Below are 24,303 nucleotides of genomic sequence, written 5' to 3'. Positions count from 1 at the left end.
TGCTGCATGCTCCATAATCTGGACCTCCGAAGGTACATCCCACTGTTAGAGGAGGGAGATATTGATGCTGGAGCAGTGTTTGGGGCTGGTGACTCTGATGCTGAGGAGGAGGCAGACGAGGATGAGGCACATGACAATAGGACTGATCTGATTTGTCACTACTTTCAATGATGAACAGGTATGTGTGATTAGTTTGTCATCTGCACTTGGAATATGTATTGTTAAAGCCATTCTCTACCCAGATTTTGCATGGATCAAGGTATGCGTGAGGCCTACATCCTTCCATCTTGGTTTCTGACTCTGAAAGGTAGCTGACTTACCATGAAGGGTAATGGAAATGCGCTGCTGCTAATGATATGTGTGGAATGCTGATGCCATTACGGAACATCCTTATGGTTGTACCAAAGATTGTGAGTCCTCAGTCTGCCTGTTTTCGTAAACATAAGGGGGACTTATCAATCTTGTCCTGCTGTGTAGGCATGTCATGCTGCAATGCTGCATTGTCGGCTGCTGTGTGGCAACTACAAGTTCCTGACGACTCAGGGAGGTGAACAGTAGAGGATGGTAACTATGTGACATCTTTCCTGTCCTACACTTGTGTGTAAGTGCCAATGCAGGCACTTACATTTGTGGTATTACAGCTGTTGGACAGTCATCCTGTGTTTGTGTTTAACTGCTGCTGATGTATGACTGTGGATTACATACCTTACAACATTTTGCCTAATTCCATACCATTTTCCCTTTTCAGGTCACATCTCTGTTGCAATCTGCTTACTGAATTGCCTGTTGGCATCATTGACACTGGATGTTACTACAATATGGATGTACTTATACGCCTGCTGGAGTATCCCACTTCATCTGTCACTTTAACATTATTGTGGTGCCGACATGTGTATATATTTGTTGCTTGTAAACAGAATTGCCACTACAAACAATGAAGAGACATGAACCATGAATTGTGATCATTGGTGTTTATTTAGTGTATAACATCACAGTCCAGAGGAGTGGGGTAATAGTCTAGGTGAAGATCAGAGCGGGAGGTACAACTGTTTGTTTCACAGGTCCTGAATCCATTTGCCTCGGAATGATGGGAACTTGGTATTGGATAGCTAACAGGGTGTAAAAGTGGTACACAAGGCTGACAGTTCAGAAGAGGGATCACTTCCTGGTGGGAGATTGGTCTTTTCCTCAGGTCCTGCAGGATGTCTGGATGGCCGATGTCTTTTACTAGGGTCCCTCAGTTGCAGGGTTAGGGGTGCTGGTGGCCTGTGGGTCCTCCTGCTGGGCCTCCGTTCCAGTAGCAGGTGCTGATGTTGAGGGCAGTGGTGTTGACTGCTGTTGGGCGGAGAATGTCCGCAGGATGTTTTTCAGTTCCTTGAACTGCCCTAATATGGAGACCATGGTGGCATTGAGTGCCTGTCACTGCTGCATGGCCTCCTGGTGATATTCTCCCTGCAGCCTTTGGGTGTCCTGAAAGATGGTCAGTATCTGGCCCATCTTGTCTTGGCATTGCTGGTAGGCTCCCAGGACTCTGGAGATGGCCTCCCAGCCAGTCGTGTACTGTACCTGCCTCATCTGTTGGCCCACAATTGCCATCCCACTAGCCCTGGCACCCAGTGCCTGTTCCCCTGGTGCAGTGTGCCCCCGGTTTGCACCGTTGACTCCTGCCCCTTTCCTGTGGGGCACACTGATGATTGATGTGACCCTGGGACACAGGTTTGGGAAGGTGGGCTCTGCTATGCAATGGATGCCACAGGGGATGTTGTTTCAGTTGTGGGCAGGGTGAGGCTGGTGGTGGTACGGACCACTCATGCCTGATGGGCCAGGTTCATCATCTATATCCGGACATCCAGGGGATTCATCCACTATTGGACCTGCTTCCAGGACGGGGCTTTCTGTCACTGGCCTCCTCTGTTGTGTGGCAGTACTTGGGAGACCTGTGGAATGAGAGGTATTGTGTCACATGATGGTATTGTAGAAGTGATACACATGGTTGTATGCCATCAGTGACTGGATTTGCAGGACAGTAGTGGCATTCACAGTTACTATACCACTGCTTGTGTTTCCATCAGTGGAATGTTGCAATGGTCCTATTTTGGGGAATAGTTTATATTTGTCTTGCTACTGTCATTGCCATGTACTAATGTGTATTCCAAATACTTTTTGGTGAAGGGGAGTGATATGATTTAACGTACAAGTGCAGAGATGTGAAGTGGATGTAGCAGTCATGTAAGGGTAGGGAGTGTTGCATTGTGGTAGTTGTAGTACTTGCTGCAGTGTGGGGAATCCATGCACTGGGTGGGTCTGTGAGGGGATGGTGTCGCATGCAAGGATGAGTATTGGGTCCATGGTGGGATTGTGCATGCTAGAGTGGTGTGAGGGGGTGAGAGGGATACATGCTTTTCAAGGGAACATGTTGGCCCGGGTGTGTAGTGGACTTACCAGTGTCCATTCCACTAGATATTCCCATCAGCCCTTCTGGGTGCAGGATGGCCAAAACTTTCTGCTCCCACAATGATAATTCTGGGGAAGGCGATCGGGGCCCACCACCTGGCGATTTGGTATCTGGAAGCCATGGCCCGTACCTTCCCCCGTAGGTCGTACCACCTCTTCCTAATGTCCTCCCTTGTGCGTGGATGGTTCCCCACAGCATTCACCCTGATGACTATCCTTTGCCATAAGTTGTTTTTCCGGACAATGGATGTATGCTGGACCAGTGCTCCAAACAGTTGTGGCTCTAATCTGAGGATTTCGTCGACCATTATCCTCAGCTCCTTGTCTGTGAATCTGGGTTTTTTTTGTGGTGCCATGGTGGTTGGGTTGTGGGAGGGTTGAGTGTGTTGTCCAGGGATGCTGGGTGTGCAGTTTGTTGGTGTGAGTTTGGGTAATGGGATGTGCGTGTGGTTTGTGGTGTTTGTATGCAGTGGTGTGTTGTGTGATGCATGTTCACTGTGATGGTGCCTGTGATATCTAGGTGCAGTGCCTTCTTTCAGTGTGCACTTGCCTCACTCTAACAAGGTTTCTGGGTATGTGTAGGGTGGTGCTTTGTAGTGTTGTGGTCAGGTGTGTGTATGTGATTCAGGTGTAGGGTAATGGTATTGTCCAATGTGGTGCAGTGTTCTGGTGGAGGTGCATTTTTTTACTGCGGCGGTTCGGACGCCAATGGAATAGTGCCCTGTTGAGACCACTGTGCGGAGTTTGTGATTTGTTATTTGGTGGACGGGATGTTCTCGGCGTGGCGGTGATGGTGGTGCAGATGCCTCTTTCACACCAACGGTGTTGTTTTTTGGGTAATTGTTTGGCGGAGTTGTGTTGGTGACTTGTAAAGTGGCGGTATTTGGACCGCCATCACTGGCGGCCATTCGGTGGCCGCTTACACAGCGTTCTTCGGTAAAGATGTCCAAAATCAGAATGACCACCTCAGTCTCACCTGCATTTATCTGCATATTGAATGGGTCCCCCTGGGCAGAAGGGTGGAGGGACTCTCTCTTACATTTCAAAGGACAGTGGCCTGCCCTCACACAAAGGACTGATAACCCACCACAGAGATCCTGGCAGACAGGACTGGCTGAAAGGGAAACATGTGCACTTCAAAACAACTCTTTGAAGCTTCCCCCACTTCAAAGGCCTTTTTGGGTATATAAACTGGGTCTCTGACTCCACCAATTCTGACACTTCTGGATCTACACCAGAACTCTGTCAGAGGAATTGCCAGGCTGCCCAAAGGACTCATCTGGACTGCTTTGCTGAGAGGGACTGCTGCCCGACTGTTGCCCTGCTGCCTTCTGGTCTCTGACCTTGCTGGAAGGACTCTGCCTTCCAAAAAGTGCTCTCCAAGAGCTTCGGTTGAGCTTGCCACCTGTTCTGAAGTCTCAGGGCCAACAAAGACTTCCTCAGCTAGCTTTCAGCTTGTTTTCCAACTTCAGCAATGCTAGGAACAACTTCAGCAGTGCAGCCTGCTCCCGACTCCGTGGATAGCACGGCAGGCAATGACCGCAGCCTGTAACGCAAGTCCGATATTGCCGCAATGCCTCTGATGTCACGCAGTGTAATCGCAACACTGTGAAGTCGACTCATCACGTCTTGACCGACTGGATTCATCAACCCTGCTGGGTCCCAAGAAACCAACTCCTTGCCACCAACATCGCACCAGTATCCTCTGCAACCAGATGGAACCAATGGCGTGCCTCCCCTGCCTTGCAATATGGAACTGACACCTCAGCTACCCAGACACTGTAAGGGACTGACACTGCACCAGCTCCAGCAATGTTTCATCTCCACAACTCCGTGCAACGTCTTTGTTTCTTCATTTCCAAAGGTACTGTGACTGCACCACCAGCACCTGTGGCGTTGGATTATTGGGAACGACTCCGTCAACGATGCTGTGATAGCCCCAGTTGAAGCAATTTGGTTTCTAAGCACTTTAATGGGATTTAATCTTTACAAATTCATAATTTTGCTTATGTACATTGGATTTTCATCATTCCAACCTTATTTTATTCAGATAAACATTATCTATTCATCTAAACATGTGTGGCGTATTTTTGTGCTGTTTTCACTCTATTACTGTATGAGTTATTGCAAAAATACTTTACACATTGCCTTCTAAGTTAAACCTGTCTGCTCTGTACCAAGATACTCGAGGGTGAAAACAGGATAATTTTGGTTGCGCTTTGACTTACCCTGACTAGGATTGTGGTCCCTACATGGACAAGGGTGTAAACCTCTGCCAACTAGAGACCCAATTTCTATCAGTATCATATTCTTTAAACTAACCCTACATCAATGTTTTTGTTCTGGTGTTTTCCTTTTTTATAATAATTCTTTGGGCGTCTATGAAAACCACCTTTCTTACTCACCTATATTTGAGACTGTGATGCAATTCACAAAGGGACTTATGAGTGAGAGAGGTTTTACTACATGAGTACTGTTTCACGGACTCATACATGCCTTTGTGAATTACCCCCAAAGCCTATATCATTTATGAACAATAAAACTATAGAACATCTTTTTTGTCCATTGGAAATTGTCACAGTATTTCCCATTCAAGCCACAAAAAGCAGCCCTCTCCAAAAATGGTTCTTCTTGAAACCAACTGATTAGCTATCACTTGATGGAGTGTACGTTTTTTAATCTAATAGTGAATTAAGTTAGACGTTAGACCTTACAGTCCACATAAAGCTTTCTATCCACAAGAATATACGCATGAGAAAAATTGCAACAAATTTACAGTCTCATGAACTCGGAAGTTCCTTTAAAAATTGCATTTGTGTCTTTTCTACGGAGGAAGTACTCATGTCAAATATAGAACTCAAGGTGAACTCAATTCAGTGGCCAAGGTCACCACTGAAACCGCATAAAGTGAATGGGTACATGCTGTATTGTCTTTAAGATATGACAATGCTGAGCTATGAGTGAGAAAAAGTGTGTTCTGTATGGTACATTTACTTATGCCTCTATTCCCATCTATCGCAACATATTTTACTTGACACAAATTGACAGTAATACTTGAAGAGAATTTATGCAAGCACGAGCTAAAAATCAAATCTGAGACAAAAGTCAGAAAGGACATCTTACCTGAAGTTGTTTTAACGTGCTGTTGTAACTTTAATGAGTTTTTGTTTGCTGCATAATTCAGAGTGCTCATGTTAGATCTTACAAATGAAAATTTGTTAGAAATGGGATCTTTGGTTGGCAGTCAGTTTACCCCAAGTCCAAGCAGGGACCCTCACTCTAGTCAGGGAAAAAGAGAATCACCCTCATCCAACCCCTGCTTACCCCCTAGTAGCTTGGCATGAGCAGTAGGCTTAACTTCAGAGTGCTAGGTGTAAAGTATCTGTACCAACACACACAGTAACTTAATGAAAACACTACAAAATGACACAACACAGGTTTAGAAAAATAGAAAATATTTATCTAAACAATACAAGACCAAAACAACAAAACTCCACAATACACAAGTCAAGTTATCAATTAAAAACCAAAAAGAGTCTTCATGTAATTTTAAATACAACGCTAACCCTGTTAGTGTGGTAAATTACCTGGGTCCATCTAAAATAACTCCGTACAGGTGAGTGTGCGTCAAAAAGGGCTTGTGATGCGTCGAGTTCACTCATGAGCGAGACCGTGCGTAGTCGGCGTACGTCATTTCTTCTCTCAGCAGGAGAGTGATGCATCGATTCAAACCACACTCTCGAGGTCCGAGCAGGCCTTGCATCATTTTTACATGCCCAGCAATGTTAGCATGAGAAATCCTGTCGCCCAATGATCTGAAAACCACGCAGTGCGAGTTGCGATCTCGCAAGCCTCTGTCAGTGATGCTGCACATCATTTATCCAGCCGCGGGCGCTGATCTTCCGGTTGTGTTGCAGGTGAGCCTCGATTTTCAGCCGCGAAGCCGCCGGCGCGTTGATTTTTCAGCCGCAGATCGGAGTTGTGTCGATCTTTTCCCACATGGCAGTTGGTGCGTGGATTTCTCACTCTTGACATACCAGCTTCTCCTTTCAGGGTCCCAGGAACTGGATGGGCACCACTTGGCAGAGTAGAAGTCTCAGCAGAGAAAAGTCCTTGCTGAGACTTCAAACAACAGGAGGCAAGCTCTAAATCAAGCCTTTGGAGAGTTCTTCACATGAAGGAAGGCAACACAAAGTTCAGTCTTTGTCCTCTAGCACAGGCAGAAGCAGCAACTGCAGGAGAACTCCACAAAGCACAGTCACAAGCAGAGCACCTCTTCTCCCTCTGCTCTTCAGCTCTTCTCTAGGCAGAGGTTCCTCTTGATTTCCAAAAGTGTTCTAAAGGCTGTGGTTTTGGGTGCCCTTTTTATACCCATTTTGCCCTTTGAAGTAGGCCTACTTCAAAGAAAAGTCTCTCTTGTTTTTGCAATCCTGCCTTGCCCAGGCCAACACACACAGTAACTCAATGAAAACACTACAAAATTACACAACACAGGTTTAGAAAAATAGTAAATATTTATGTAAACAAAACATGACCAAAACGACGAAAATCCACAATACACAAGTCAAGTTATCAATAAAAATGTAAAAAGAGACTTCATGTAATTTTAAACATACACTAACACTGTTAGCGTGAAAAGGTACCTTGGGTGCGTCCAAAATAACCCTGCACGGGTGAGTGTACATCAAAAAGGGCTTGTGATGCGTCAATTTCACTCCCAAGCGAAACCTTGCGTTGTTTCTCCTTTTGTCGGGTTGGGGTGCGTCGTTTCTTCTCTCTGCAGGAGAGCGATGCGTCAATCCAGTCAGCACTCTCGGGTCTGGGCAGGCCTTGCATTGTTTTTACACGCCTAGCAGTACTTGCGTTAGAACTCCAGCTGCACGATGATCCGAAAACCAGTGCGGGTTGCGATCTCCCAGCCTCCGTCAGCGATGCTGCGCGTTGTTTCTCCAGCTCTGTGCGTCAATTCTCAGGTTGCATTGCAGGCGAGTGTCGATTTTCAGCCGCAAAGCCAGGGGCACAACGATTTTTCAGCCGCAGATCGGAGTTGCATCAATCTTTTCCTCGCACGGTGGTCTGTGCATGGATTTCTTCCTCTTAGGCTGCCAGCTTCTCCTTTCAGGGTCCCAGGAACTGGATGGGCACCACAGTGCAGAGTAGGAGTCTCTCCAGAGACTCCAGGTGCTGGCAGAGATACGTCTTTGCTGTCCCTGAGCCTTCAAACAACAGGAGGCAATCTCTAAATCAAGCCCTTGGAGATCTTCACAAGATGAAAGGTACACAAAGTCCAGTCTTTGCCCTCTTACTCTGGCAGAAGCAGCAACTGCAGGATAGCTCCACAAACCACAGTCACAGGCACAGTAGCTCTTCTTCCTCAGCTCTTCAGATCTTCTCCAGGCAGAGGTTCCTCTTGGTTTCCAGAAGTGTTCTAAAGTCTGTGGGTTTGGGTGCCTTTCTTATACCCAATTTCTCCTTTGAAGTAGGCACACTTCAAAGCAAAGTCTCTCTTGAATGTGAAATCCTGCCTTGCCCAGGACAGGCCTCAGACACTCACCAGGGGGTTGGAGACTGCATTGTGTGAGGGCAGGCACAGCCCTTTCAGGTGTGAGTGACCACTCCTCTCCTCCCTCCTAGCACAGATGGTTCATCAGGAAATGCAGACTACACTCCAGCTCCCTTGGTGTCACTGTCTAGTGTGAGGTGCAACCAGCCCAACTGTCAAACTGACCCAGGCAGGGAATCCACAAACAGGCAGAGCCACAGAAATGGTATAAGCAAGAAAATGCTCACTTTCTAAAAGTGGCATTTTCAAACACACAATCTTAAAATCAACTTTACTAAAACATGTATTTCTAAATTGTGAGCTCAGAGACCCCAAACTCCACATGTCCATCCGCTCCCAAAGGGAATCTACACTTTAATCAGATGTAAAGGTAGCCCCCATGTTAAACTATGAGAAGGACAGGCCTTGCAACAGTGAAAAACGAATTTAGCAAAATTTCACTGTCAGGACATATAAAACACATTACTATATGTCCTACCTTAACCATACACCGCACCCTGCCCTTGGGGCTACCTAGGGCCTACCTTAAAGGTGTCCGACATGAAAACAAATGGAAGGTGTAGGCCTGGCAAAGTGGTACACTTGCCAAGTCGAACTTACAGTTACAACTGCATACACAGACACTGCAATGGCAGGTCTGAGTCATGATTACAGAGCTATTTATGTGGGTGTCACAACCAGTGCTACAGGCCCCCTAGTAGCATTTGATTTACAGGCCCGGGGCACCTCTAGTGCACTTTTCTAGGGACTTACTAGTAAATCAAATATGCCAATCATGTATAAACCAATTACATACAATGTACACAGAGAGCATATGCACTTTAGCACTGGTTAGCAGTGGTAAAGTGCTCAGAGTTCAAAAACCAACAGCAACAGGTCAGAAAAAATAGGAGGCAGGAGGCAAAAAGATTGGGGATAAGCAAAAAAGTACAACAAAATGCCTTAAGTAATTTCTTGCTAACAGTGATAACAGAAGGAGGGGCCACAATTCACTAAAGCTAGCACCACCTAGTAAAGCAGAATTGTTCTGGAAAGGCTTGGCAAAAAGGTTACAGTTCGGCTTTTGCAGAAGAATTTAAAGACTACAGGTCTAGTTCAAAATAGTGCATACAGAAACAAGAGAAGGGCCGCAACGTCTTGCACTACCATCTATTATCCAGGCTTTTCAAGTAAATATAAGTATGTTGTCTGTGTATGTACGGATCCTTATTAATACCTGGGTAACACCATCTATTCCAGTGATTAGTGATCATGCACACACAGATTACAAATACCTGGAATCCATAGACTAGTGGTGTTTATGTGAATATTCGTCACAGTCACAAATAATCACAAGTTTATGAAGTAAGAGGATTTTATGTAGATTGACACCAAGCACATGTCCCCCCCCCAGCACTTGGGGCGCAGACCTCAGACTTTTTCAAGGCTGTAATTTATAATTGATGAACATAACCACTGTTCAGTCATACGTAAAAAAAAAAAGTTTTTCAAACATCTACTATGCATGTGAGCGACATCACTGCACTCATGAGTGAGAAAAGCTGCAGTAAACAAGAACTGTACAAAGTCCTCATACTTTAAAACACCATTTCTGACTATTCAATGATTAATCGTATTACAGCCACTGGTTTATGAATTACAGTTGATTGCATTCTATATGTGCAAGTTCAACATGGTGTGTCTGCTTCCCTGGACTGCTGGGAAGACTAATACTGAAATTTAAATTGCAAACCTAATATTGTCACTAGAAAACTAAACTTCTGCCTCAGTATTGATTTTAACATAATGTCTCATTCAAGATCTCAAGGCATGACTCATTCTAGCGCACATCACATTTGCATAATACACATTTCCGCGGGGAAATCTTTTCTACATATTGTTTTAAGTGAAACAGTTGAAGTGCTTGTGTTTTAGTGTTTTATTGTGTCTTTGAAGTTAGTTAAGTGCATGAGCAGCTCCTTTCAACCTACTGCAGTCAATAACCAATTAAGTAAATCATAGGGGTGCAGTAGTAGGAAACAACAAAACCTGTAGTGATATATAAAAGCTAGAAAGTTTCAGGTTAACTACCAGTTCTATGCTTAATCCAGCATCAACCTTTTCTAGATGCCAGATCATAGATTGGGGACAGTTGAACTGCACTGGTCAGAAAACACTGTGCTGCCAGCAATAACAACAATGAACTCAGTGGAATCTGTTTGCAAAAGCATTTTGAAATATGTAATATAGTACTTATGTACTACTATTTTATGTATTCTAGCATGCCTCAAAGTGGGAATATTCAGGGAATGTGCATATACAGTTATAGAAAGGACTGCGCCCTCTTTACACGTTTTAAATAGGGAATTGGATGTTTTGAGGCTGATTTGCATAGGTATGTAAAAGCATGTAAAAAGTTAATCCTGTACAGTACCTAATTTGGGCTTGTTGTTTCCGGTGTGGGGCACCGGCACTTATTTTTCTGCCTCAAGCATTTACTGCGAGCAAAAGAGACAAAAGAGGAAGACGGAGGAAGAGACAAACGAAAACGTGGGACAAAGGGAGAAAACAGAAAGCTGCAAGAGTGAGCTGAAGGGGCAGGGGGTGGCTGTGAATGGACTGATGAGGCCCAAGATGGCTTCAGGATTACGGTGTCTCAGTATTCCATGTTCGCACATTTAATTGCAGCAGCTGTGTGTTTAAGAGGAGGGATTTGGGCAACTGCACTTTTTTTTGCAAATTAAGCACCGGTCCTGTAGCCATTCTCAAACTCATAAATGCTTCTGTGAATTGTCTTCATGGCATTAATGGGTGTTCCAAGGCCTCAACAAAGGGTGGTTCTTTTACATTAAAAATAAGGGGCTATAAGCCCTGATGTACAGATATCCGTGCTAGAAGGCAGGGAGATCTTGCTGTGTGTTTGAAATCATGTTACTTCTATGATTCTTTATATTAGCTTAAGAGCTGACTTACTGCACTTGAGATTCCTCTGAGGATTTCCTATCATAGCTGTTTGTGCACAAATTTAAAGCATTGTAAAAGCATACTGCCTGATTGCAATATCTGCACAGAAGTATGATCTGGCTTCTCTCTATCTAACAGCAATGACTTGTACTGGAGTTAATTATTTTATGAGTAATGTGTTGATTAAAACATAACTATTATAATATTGTACAATTCAGGATAACTTAGGGAGGCTGCAGGCTTCTCTGTGTTCTACTGCATGCTCCACCCAATGCCATTCAGCATGATTCTCAAAGGGGAAGTTGTCAACTGAGAACAGCTTCGCCTTTGAAAATCAGATACAAGCCTTACATCGGAACCGTTTTTTATCAATGAATTCGGATCAGATTTGCTGTCACACACTACTGATCCATGTCAGAGCCCAACGCAAATAGGAGTGGACAAACTCTCCTATCTGTGATATTGAATGAGATGCAGAACCCTTTTTCGCAGGTCAAGAAGACTTAACTTATTCCTTAAAAGGGCTTTATCAGACCCAGTGTTTTTCCAGGGTGTGCGGCCACAAGACTGCTTTGTAAATCTGACCTACACTTTTATTTACTCTTACTACATTCTCATTCCACAACATTATCCTCATTAGGACATAACTTTCCCATGTTGAGGACTGTGTGGTCAAATTCGCTTTTTCACACTAGTGTTAGTTTCAGATTACAGGAAAGAAGTAATGGATGTGGTGATACCAATGAAAATTGCAATTATGTTATTTATGCAGGACATCACAAGTACTTGTACAAGGGTTATATAGCCCTAATAACAGCTGATTGTGGAATGTAACATTTCTGTTATTTTTGGACCAACTACACAGCTTCTTTTGTAGATCTCAAATAATAATTTTTTAGGGATAGATAACATAGTTGATCTCTGTTAACAAAATGTTATGTGTTTCCACTTTGTGGAAGTTGAGTTTTCCAATTTACGATGATAATGATGAATAGTCACAATGAAATACGTTCTTTTGAGTTATCTTGCTTTAAGAAAATATTGAACACTTTATGATTGATTGTATAAAATACGTCTCAGAAATCAGGGACAACCAACAGAATAGTGCTTCCCTTGTCACTGAGGATAAGAAAGTTATTATCTTTGTATTACCGAGGCACCCATAGCCGGTCACTTCAGTCTACGTGTTTGAATATGTTATTTCTTATGTACTTTTTTATATTTCTGCTACTACCATCACCATCATTCTGTTACAAGCACCCTGTCACAACCCTATGATTTAGTCTCTCCAAGGTCTACTGTGCTGGCGGTTGCCATCACAACTAGTTATATCACCTCCTGATTTCCTCATACTCACCACGATGTGACTTCCAGCTTCTGCACTAGCCTCTGCATCTGCACTGTGGCACTAGGCAACTGTGTGAGACCACTATGAATCAACCTTTCAAAGATTTAAACAATACACGTAGCTCATTCCTATACTAGTTATCCCTGGACATAGCTAATAATGCATACAAAAACACTTACTGGTTTACAATTATTTCCTTTAGGCTAGTCATTCTCTATCCTCTATTAACTGTAATGTATTGCACAAATCAACTTACTTGTGGCCCATCTCATGAGCAATAGTAAACGCAAGATTGAGACCATTGTCCTCTGCAATAATGCATTTCCGTTTTTCACTACACATTCCATTCAAATAAGCAATGCCTGTAAAAATAAAACCATGATCAATTAACATGAGTTTACATGCATATTTTAAATGAATGTTTAAAGTAGAAAAATACAATTAAAATCCAATATATTGGTCTTGTATCATTTAATCAGAAGCCTGCAGCAAAATGAAAGCAAAATTAATGTCATTAAAATAATAGTTTTTATATGTAAAAGAAAGAATGAGAGACAGAATATGCCATGCAGGATTGAAAGGTCTAAGAGTAGGAAATCTGTGGAAAAAGCGTAATATGAAAAAAACACAATGGAAGAGAAAATGTACAACATGGATACAATTTGTTTAAATGTGATTAGGGTGTGATTGATGCCTCATTTGAGATAATTGTTTCTGCTATGGGTTGCATACAACATTTCCACTCCAACATCTATAAAATACATTTTAATTCTGGTATCTTCATGTTACATGCATAGAGTTTCCCTGATTATTACCTGATTATTACCTGCTTAGTGTGCTTTCTGAGGATGCAGCAATATTACATTTAATAATGTTATCTTCAGCTAGGCAACAGCTACAAAATTCATTCTTGGACTTTTTGAAATATTTTCTACAAGCCCAAATCCCTGGTGAAGTTAATTTGCAATAAAATGTTCAAAAAGGAACTTTTAGAAAGTTCCCTTTTTCCTGCCTAAAGCCTCTAGAAGCCCATTTGCATGAGTTTTAGCTGTCATCTGGCAATCAAATATCCCCCTTGATGAGGTGTGAACTTGCTCCCAGAGCTGAGACAAACATGTTGGGTGTTGTGAGGTGGTCTGTTTCTCTTGCAAAATGACCATCTAAGATGTCTCCAGGAACGTGATTAATTTCAAAGAGACCTGAGAAGGGATCCCTTAAGAATACCTAGTCAGGCAGGAACCAATTCCAGTGGGAAAGGTGCTTCTCCCGGAACTGTTTCAAGTGATCACAGAAGTGGCGTTGCTTATTTCCCTGACCACACCTTTAGGGTGGGAGCATAGGCTAGGCACAAGGGGAGAAGGGTCTCATTACCTTGGATTTGGTAGAGAGTGGCACTGTGGGATTGTTTTTAATAGGACCTACAGGCTAATGTCAGACATAAATATGGCACCCAGGGGACATTCTTCAGAACACTATGGATCTGTGGACACAGACATATAACTGTACTGCTGTTAAGACCTGTGAAGAGATCTGAAAGACCGGGCATGTTCCTACCCATATCCAGGCAAAGCAGTGGACAGTTGGCTGACCTCATGTTAAGCTACAAGGCTACAACAGTTGCAGAAAGCATGTTTTCCTGAAGAACCTAGTTGGCCAATTCCAACTGGACCACCATGGACCCTGCTGGTAGCTTCTACTCGACTGAGCCTTGTCCCCCAATCACTGTTCTTGAGGTCCTGTATCAAACTGTACTCCTTCTAGCATGCTGCAAAATCTAGGACTTAGAAACGTTTTAGTTTCAAAGTCCTCTAGAGAACAGGGACAAACCTGTCACGTAATCCAACGACAGCTAAAGATTCATGTTGTTACAGCAATAAATCCATATCAGTGGGATGTCACAGAGAGGTTATCTGGCTTCGTGGAGCCCTGTTTTGCCACAGCTTGCAGCCAGACCCCACTCTGGAAGTCAAGCTCAAAAAAAGTGAGAAAGTCCGCATGTGAAATCTACACTGGGCAAAGGTGTCAAAACTATCTAGCTGATGAGCAACCTTCTCTCTGCAAAATTTTTAATTTTTCCCACTTCGAGCTTTCCTGCTAAACATCAACTTCACAAGGACCTGGTTCAATGACTATCTGGCCTCGTGGAGCCACAGTCTATTGCCTTTCCCCACTAAGGATTCTTTACTTCCATTTCAGAGACTAAGGGACTGATTTAAAGTTTGGCGGAGGGGGTTACTACGTCACAAACATGACGGATATCCCGTCTGCCATATTACGATCCTATTATAGCCTGTGGAGATTGTAATACAGAGGACAGGAAATCTGTCACATTTCTGTCGGAGTAACACATCTGCCAAACTCTAAATCAGGCCCTAATCAGAAAGGAAAGCTTCTGACAGGGATAAACCTGATTTCTGTAGCTGACATGCACTCCCTTGCAGTCTGCCCTAAGTCCCTCCTAAGTCTCAGTCAAGTGCAACTAGAAGGCTGCAGTTGGTGCTCAATGATTGCTAGGTCCAGGATTAGCCAATACCTTTTAATTTTACTTAAATTATATGTATAATTATATGTATTATATGTATAATATGCTTTCACCTTCTATAGCATACAGCATGCGGCAAGGAGCTAGCCTATTTTGGCCACTGGCTAACTTCACTTTGAGTGACTTCATTTAGCACTTTTGCAGGGAGCACATCCACATAAAAGGTAGTTCCTTTCAGTGCCAGTGTTTTTTGTTTTTACTTTACCATTTATTTAGTGTTGCCTTTGCTTGTAGAGATTGATTTGATAGAATTATTTTTGATACCAAATGAGAGCACAGGGCACATACCAACTGTATCAGTTCCTGTATCTTGCTAATACTGTTGTAAATTCTTTTGAAGATGCTCTTGATTATCTGACTGGTGCTTCTTCACACCATGCCAGCAGCTCACATGAACTTTGAATATAAGCTCAAAAGGGTGATCTATCTTTGCAACTCTAACTATCATTCCCTCTTTTTTTCTTATTCTTTTTTTTCTTTCTTTCTTTCTTCTTCCTTTCCTCCATTCTTTCCTTGTTCTTTTCACCTTTCTTACTTTCTTTCCTTCTGCTTTTCTTCTTTCTTTCAAGCGGCATCATTTCCTTTCTGCTACCAGCGGGGTGAGGGGTTGGTTCTTTACTGTTAGGCAGGGGAGGTGAGGCGTCGGTTCCTTAGAGTTGCAGGGAGGTTGATGTGGCGTTGGTGGCATGGTGTCAGTTCCTTACAAGTTGGGGTAGGTGAATTCAGAGGTCAAGAAGCAAGGCGTAAACTTTGCTGTTTCACGATCACACTACAGGGCCACAGGTGATGCGGTGGAGTCAGAGTCGGGTGTCACGGGTGTCAGTGACATGGCACTCGGACTCACTTCGGAGGCGGGCAGTGGCATCAAGTCTGCAGTGTTAGTTGCAGTTGTTGCACTCAGCCGGGACCACAGCTCTGGTACAGGCAATGGTGTGGAGTCAGAAAGCAGCACAGTTTGGAGTGCTTGTTTCTTCTTGCTTACACTAGAATGTACTCCCAAGGGCCCAGGAACTGGATTTGGCACTACTTGGCAAGTCAGGACTCTCAGCAAGAGAACCCAGGTGCTTGCAGATGAAGTCTTTGATGTCCCTGAGACTTCTTAACAGGAGGCAAGCTCAGTCCAAGCCCTTGGAGATCCTTTGGAAGCAGGATAGAGAAAGTAAAGTCCACTATTTTCGCTCCCAGGATAGAAGCAGCAAGCAGCAGGCCAGAACAGTAAAGCAACAGGCACAGTGGCAGTTCCTCCTACAGCACCCAGCTTCTTCCTGCCAGAATGTCCTCAGTCCAGAAGGATTCTAACTTTGTGGGGTCAGAGGTCCAGTACTTATACACATTTCTGTATTTGAAGTAGGCAAACTTGAAAGAAAATTCTTTGTAGTGCACAGGACCCTGCTTTTTCTGCCCTGGTCCCATACACACTCCAGGGTATTGGAGACTGCTTTGTGTTAGGACAGGTACAGCCCTATTCAGGTACAAGTGACAGCTCAACCCACTACTGTAGCTCAGGAAGCCCCTCAGGATATGCAGGGCACACCTCAGCTCCCTTTATGTGACTGTGTAGAGTGAATTCACAAACAGCCCAACATTCATCCTGACCCAGATGGATATTCCACAAACAGGTGAAGGCACAGAATGATTAAGCAAGAAAATGTGGACTTTCTAAAAGTGGCATTTTCTAACTTATAATTTAAAATCCAACTTCACCAAAAGATGTATTTTGAAATTGTCAGTTCAAAGAACCCAAACTCCATATCTCTATCTGTTCCCAATTGGAAATTACACTTAAAAGATATTTCAAGACAATCCCCATGTTACTCTATTGGAGAGAAAGACCTTCCAATACTGAAAACTGAATTTAGCAGCATTTCACTATCAAGACTTGTAAAACAGACCAGTACATGTCCTACCTTTTAAATACAATATGGCCTGCCCAAGGGGCTGCCTTGGCCTACCTGATGGGTGACAAACATGCAGTAAAAGGGACGGTTTGGCTCTGGCAAGTGGGTGCCCTTACCAGGTCGAAATGGCAGTTTAAAACTTCACACACAGACACTTCAGTGGCAGGTCTGAGAAAGGTTTACAGGGCTACACACAATCAGTACCGCAGGTCTACTAGTAGCATTTGATTTACCAGCCCTGGGTACACATGGTGCACTATACTAGGGACTTGCTAGTAAATCAAATGTGCCAATCATGGATAAATCAATCACCAATACAATTCAGACAGACAGCACTTGCACTTTAGCACTGGCCAGCAGTGGTAGAGTGCCCAGAGTCCTAAAGCCAGTAAAAACAAAATTCCACACAAGATAAAAAACAGGAGGTCATAAGCAACATGTCTGGGTCTACCCCTCCAGAAGGGACCATTTCCATCACTCCTTTTCTTTCTTTCTTCCTTTCTTTCTTTCTTTTGTTCTTTCTTTTTTCTTTATTTTTTTTCCTTTCTTTCTTTTTTGTTTCTTTTTCCTTTCTTTCTTTTTATTCCTCTTGCTTTAATTTTCTTTCTTGCTTTAATTTTCATTCTTTGTTTTTTCTTTATACTTTCTTTTGTTTTTTTGCCTTCTTATTTCTTGCCTTCCTCAACCTGTTTTGCTTTCTTTCATTTTTAATTATTTGATTCTTTCGAGGCTGGCAGCCAATGTCAAACCAACTGGCTATTTTAAGTATGTGTTAGCCAAGACCTTTTGATTTTACTTATTATGTGTTTATCATAGTTACTTATAGGCTGACTATTGGCTGACTTTACTAGGAACACATCAACACACAACGTAGCTCCCTTCAGTGCCAAGGAGCACATTAACACACAAAGTCGTTCCTTTCAGTACCAAGGAGTACTATGGCAATGTGTACTTTTAGAGACCAAAACAACAATATGCCTCTGGCCAATGTTTTTGTTTAGATTAATGAGAGCCCAGAAGCTTCTTGAACAGTCATTTTTTTTATAAAAGCCATGACAAAACAAAACAATAATTGCCAAAAGGCTGGTGGCCAACAACAGGCCTGTTGGCTTTGCCAATGCTTGTTGTTGATTTGGTGTCACCTTGTTCATTAAATTATTCTCTGTTTTTATGAATTGTAGTGGGAATTTTGTTGAGTTGTGTTTTTTAACTTTTTAGCTGGTTTGGGTACTTCTAAATGCTTTATGTATGTTATTAACTTGAGCCTGTCAGTTATGTGCCATACCAACCAGTGGTTATACTCAGGTTGAAATTACTGAAAGCTTTACTGGACCAACCAAGAATTGTGACATTAGTAATTGTGATGGACTACCATCCACCACAACTAATAATCAACTGTCTTGCAATGACAAACTCCATTTTATATTTCAATGTAAATGAACTAAATTATTCTATACAGAAAACATTCTATATGGGAACAATTCTAAGATTATTTTCATCTGTTAAAAAAACTAAATGGTTATACAGGTTTTGTCTACTGACATAGGGAAAGTGTGTTGATGATTTTTCTTCTTTTAATGGGAATTTCACCTACTGATTAACCTTGACATTGTTCTTAATGATAAGATTAACATTTCTGTTTTTGGTGGGGCGCCATTATAGAATCAGCTTTGCTGGGCCTTCCACCAAATCATTTTCATCCATAAAATAGTTCTCATTACCTAAATGGGCATTCTTACCCTCCTGAGGTAGGCCAGCATTTGCATGATGGTATACACTGTACAATATACAATGCTCTCAGGCAGGTCGCTCCCCTGCACCGCTGCCGGTGTTGCTGCTGCTCTAACAGCCTATCCTCAGCTCTTGTCTCCCCGATGCTGCATCCCTGCGGCCCCGCTCCCAGCCTCCACTTCAAATTCTTCTTCTCCCGCCGCTGCGTCCCTGCGGCCCTCCACTTCAAATTCTTCTTCTCCCGCCGCTGCGTCCCTGCGGCCCCACCCCCGCCCTCCACTTCAAATTCTTCTTCTCCCGCCGCTGCGTCCCGGCGGCCTCACCCCCGCCCTCCACTTCAAATTCTTCTTCTCCCGCCGCTGCGTCCCTGCGGCCCCGCCCCCGTCCTCCACTTCAAATTCTTCCTCTCCTGCCGCTGCGTCCCTGTGGCCTCACCCCCCACCCCCGATTGGCTGCCCCCTCCCTCCTCCCAGTTGCCCCTCCCTCCCACCTCCCCTTATATGGCAGCCACCACGTGGCCATGCCAGAGGCGCGCCTAAGGCAAGCCCGTCTGCGACCGTCCGCGTCCAGACCGCGCCCAGCGCCAGGGCCCCTGGTCCCCAAGACCACCACAGCCAGCAACGCCATTACACCGCCAGCACCCTCCGCGCACTCAACACCGGACGATCTCACGCCTGCCTCCTGGCCTCCCCTAAGCACACCCAGGGACCCTTCACCTGCCGGAACTGCAGCTTCACCAGCCTCCAAATCACCAAACCTCCTGCCGAGCCTGACCGCAACTACCTCCGATGCATCCTACTCAACACCTGCTTCGCACGCAAACACACCGTCGAACTCTGGGACCTGCTCGACACCTCCACCCCGGACGTCGCCTTCCTGACAGAGACCTGGATGAATGCCTTCTCGGCCCCAGACATCGCCATAGCCATTCCGGATGGCTATAAGATCACCCGCAGGGATCATACCAACAGAGTTGGAGGCGGAATTGCCATGGTCCACAAGAACACCATCAGGGTCACGACCTGTACCGACGACACCCACCAAACACCTGCACTTCCAGATCCACACCAACCCCAACACCACCCTCAGAGGAACCCTCATCTACAGACCCCCCGGACCACAGCCTCAGTTCTGCGACTCCATCACCAACCTCGTCAGCAGGCACACCCTAGCCTCCGCCGACTATGTCCTCCTCGGCGACCTGAACTTTCACCTGGAGAATAACAACGACCCCAACTCCACCACCCTAATCGACAACCTCGCCACCCTCGGACTCAGACAATTCATCACTACTCCAACACACTCCGCTGGCCACACGCTGGACCCCATCTTCTCTGCTAGCCCCCACGTCACCTTCAGCCACACCACCGAACTTCCATGGACCGACCACTGCTGTGTCCATTGCACCTTCCAGAAACCCACCACGCACCACCGCACCCAACAGATCCCCCACCGCAACTGGAGCAAAATCAGCCAAGACCAGCTGAACACCAGCCTCGCCCGAAAACCACCCACCGAACCCACCAATCCTGACCTCGCAGCCTACAACCTATGGTGCTGGATCGACGACTGCGCCAACACTCTCGCCCCGCTCAATAAACCCTCCAACCGAGGTGCCAACAAGGGAGCCAGCTGGTTCACCTCGGACCTTCGAGCCTCCAATCAAACCTGCCGGAACCTGGAGAGAAAGTGGCTCCTTGAACAGACACCAGACAACCATGCCGCCTTCAAGAATGCCATCCGTAATCACCATCACCTCATCAGATCTGCCAAGAAAACATCCTTCAAAGACCGCCTGGACAACAACGCACACAACAGCAAGGAGCTCTTCAACATCGTGAATGAACTCTCCAACCCCAGCGCCAGCACAAACAACATCCCACCTTCACAAGACCTGTGCAACTCCCTTGCCGCCTTCTTCCACCACAGGATCAAAGACATCCATGAAAGCTTCAGTAGCCAGACCACCCCGCCAATTACCGACTCCTCAGACTCTCCACCCCCTGCTCATCTGGGCCAATGTGAACGAAGATGACACAATCAAAACCATGAGCACCATTCACTCTGGATCTCCATTAGACCCATGCCTGTACCACATGTTTAACAAAGCAAGCACTGCCATCGCACCCCACCTCTGCAAAGTCATCAACATCTCCCTCGAGACCGCGACCTAACTCGAGAGCTGGAAGCAAGCTGAGATCAAACCCCTACTCAAGAAACCCATGGTGGACCCGTGAGACCTCAAGAAATTCCGCCCCATCTCCCTGCTCCCAATCCCGGCCAAGGTCATCGAGAAGATCTTCAACAGACAACTGACCCACTAATTCGAAAAAAACAACATCCTGGACCCATCCCAGTCAGGGTTCCGCAACAACCACAGTACCGAAACCGCCCTCATCACCGCCACTGACAACATCAGGGCCCTGCTTGACAACAGCGAAACCCCGGCCCTCATCCTCCTGGACCGCTCGGCCGCCTTCGACACCGTCTGCCACCGCATCCTACGCACACGCCTCCACAACGCAGGGATCTGGGACAAAGCTCTGGAGTGGACCACCTCCTTCTTCTCCGGAAAAACCCAGAGCGTCCGCCTCCCCCCTTTCCGCTCCGAAGCCTCCAAGATCATCTGCGGCGTTCCCCAAGGTTCGTCCCTCAGCCCTACACTATTCAACATCTACATAGCCCTGCTCGCCCGCGAAGTCCGTCTACACAACCTGAACATCATCTCCTACGCCGACGACACCCAACTGATCCTCTCCCTCACTAAGGACCCCCTCACCGCCAAATCCAACCTGGAAGAAATGAAGGCATGAAGGCAGTCGCCGAATGGATGAGGAACAGCAAATTGAAGTTGAACTCAGATAAGATGGAGGTCTTCATCCTCGGCGCCAACCCCTCAGCCTGGAACGACTCCTAGTGGCCGACCGCTCCGGGAGCAGCCCCAACACCCACCAACCACGCACGCAACCTAGGCATCATCCTTGACTCAACACTCTCTAAGACCAAACAAGTCAGCGCCGTCTCCTCATCCTGATTCAACACCCTCCGCATGCTCCGCAAGATCTACAGATGGATCCCCACAGATACAAGAAGAACAGTCACCCAAACCCTCGTCAGCAGCAAACTTGACTATGGGAACGCCCTCTACGCAGGTGCCCCGGCCAAACTCCTCAAACGACTGCAACGCATACAAAACACCTGCGCACGCCTGATCCTCGATGCCCACCGCCGCATCCGCATCACTCCCCTTCTGAGAGACCTACACTGGCTCCCCGTCAACAAAAGGATAACTTTCAAGCTCCTCACCCACGCACACAAGGCGCTCCACAACACCGGCCCAGCCTACCTCAACAGACGACTCACCTTCTACACCCCGTCCCGCCAACTCCGCTCAGCCGACCTTGCCCTCGCCACCGTCCCCTTCATCCGAAAAGCGAATACCGGAAGCAGATCCTTCTACCACCTCGCCGCCAAGACTTGGAACACCCTTCCCTTACCCCTACAACAGACAGAAGACCTGCTGACATTCAGGATGCGGCTCACAACCTGGCTATGTGAGCAGTAGCAGCACCCCCCCTCCCCTCAGTGCCTTGAGACCCTCACGGGTGGTAGTGCGCTCTACAAAAATTTATTGATTGACTGATTGTTTACTACTAGTGAAAATGTCCTGTTGCTGGAGGAGCACTATCAAATGATACAGGCTTACTTTGCATGTGAGTGCCGATTGTCCACTGCTCTAAAAAAGAAAAACACTATTTGGCAGAGACAAACCATCTTTTACCTAATCATTCTTTCTAGCATGTGTGTGGAGGACATCTAAAGGTCTCTCACTGACATACCAGACTGTGGCAATTTCGCAGGTGAGATTAGTCTACATTTGTCATCTTCTTAAATCCAGTGCTATCTAATGAAAGAACAAGATATTTCCAAGTAAAATTCCAAAATTTCAAAGATCGGGAAGAGCATTCACTCAATGTTCCATCTAACCAAGAAGTGAAAGCCACTATTTATTTATTTTTGCAATCCTTGTTACTCCAATTTGCTATAGGTTTTCAGTGGATTTTCTTTTTGAATGAGTAATACGAACACAAGCCTCAGACAGTTTTCAAACGAAAGAAAACTCCTGTAATCAGAATGTGATAAATAGTAATGGATAAACCTATTAGTCAAATACAAATGATGATTTGATTTCATTGACAATGACTGAAAAGCACCAGGTTATTTTGCATTTCCTCTGGCTACTGGAACGCGAATCGTGATCATGGATGTCAAAGAAAGATAAAAAGAAGTCTCTGAATGATCATCCAGTGCTTGCATCAGGAAATCAATGGTTCAATGTTGACATGGACCTTTGGAACAAATTGACAACCTATTCCGATGGATTTTGTGGATAAAATGTAAGTTCATGAACAAATTCAAGAAAGAAAAGAAAAAATAAAAGAATGTTTTAATTTAAAAATGCCAAGATAAATTAAATTTTGTTTAGCTGTCAACTGACAAACACCAACAAGGCGTGGCTTCTATGATTCTTCTGGCTGCTTCTACTATATACAAGAGTAAGGAAGTTTCGGACAAGTGTTATTAGAACCATGGTCAGTGTTTAGTATATATCCATTAGTCACTTCAAACTAAATCCTGATTTTTATTTTATTTCACACCTTTTGAGGGCCCTTCTCACTGAACAATATTCTTGACTATTTTACCCATTAAGATCACCCTTGTTGATTTCTAAACAACGTTTGATTATGACAATCATACCTTTGCATGGGCTAAACCCTACTTAATTTCCGCATCGTATTCTAACACTTGTATGAGAGTCTGGTTTAGCATAAAGGATAAGGAGCCTCGAGCCCTCAAGTGATGGTTGTAGGAAAAAGATTATAAGTATGCTCTGATGTGCTCTGATTTGCCAATTTAAAGCATACTAGTCAAGTCTGATTAGTTGGTGACAACCTTAACAATATGTTGTGGCAGCCTTAACAAGACACATGGACTGAGTCCCTGTGTCCTGAAAATGAATTGAAACAAAATGTATGTGGGCAAGGAGAGCACACTCAGACCCAAAAGTGAATGTATGCGGGTTCAAATGGATCCTTCCTTTATTGTCTTGCCACAACATGGACAGCATGCCGTGGCAGCACTTACAGATCTCTGAGGCATGGTACCCATTGAAGTGCATTGTAGTGAATGACAGGTTGTGAGGATCACAGAAAGGAGAAGGTATAAAGGGTGATAACAGATTTTAGTTATAATATAAATCAATTGTTGATAGGACTATACTAATTTTCGGAATTGTGGTGCATTCTAAGGAAGTTTTACCCTGTAAAAAAGCCTTCTGCTGGGATTTCAGAAATTATGTTCGAGAAAAAACTGTTTTCTCATGATTTTCCCATAGAGGTGATGGAAGGTGCTCCAGAAGCTAAAATGAGAGCATATTTTCTTTAAATTCTCACTATCTTTCTCTGCCATATGATAATGAAGTCTGACATTCTAAATGAAATTATACCTGAACAGCAAATCCAATCAGTAGAAACAGAAATTAGCAATTTTTCAGTTTTAAATAAATAGAACGCCCAAAGCACAAAGCGCTACTCATGGTCACCTGGTCATACTAAACTGGAGGAAAGTCATGAGTTCAGGCTGACTGCAATGACCATGGGTCAGATACACAGACCAAGTTAGTCCAGCTGAAAGAGTTACCTTCTGAAATCCAGCACAAAGAATTCAGTTTGCTATGTAGGAGGCAGTGAGGCACCGCAAAGTGCAGGGCGAAGCTTCACAACTCACTATCACTGTAGCATGAAGAGCAGGCCAGGCAGTATCA

At 44.7% G+C, this 24,303-nt stretch overlaps 1 protein-coding gene across 2 annotated transcripts in view; it reads right to left on the bottom strand.

Annotated features, from left to right (window-relative positions):
* The window catches only part of ADAMTS19 (ADAM metallopeptidase with thrombospondin type 1 motif 19), a 1,141,020-nt gene that overhangs the window by 635,709 nt on the left and 481,008 nt on the right, over positions 1–24,303 (bottom strand). For both annotated transcript variants that reach the window (XM_069227292.1, XM_069227293.1), the window contains exon 8: positions 12,565–12,670. In XM_069227292.1, coding sequence (XP_069083393.1) covers positions 12,565–12,670 — 106 coding nt within the window. The remainder of the gene's footprint in view (positions 1–12,564; positions 12,671–24,303) is intronic.

Source organism: Pleurodeles waltl, chromosome 1_1 (genome assembly GCF_031143425.1).
Source record: "Pleurodeles waltl isolate 20211129_DDA chromosome 1_1, aPleWal1.hap1.20221129, whole genome shotgun sequence".
Lineage (NCBI taxonomy): Eukaryota > Metazoa > Chordata > Amphibia > Caudata > Salamandridae > Pleurodeles > Pleurodeles waltl.
Note: the sequence above shows the minus strand (reverse complement) of the source record. Positions and strands in the feature narration are given on the sequence as shown.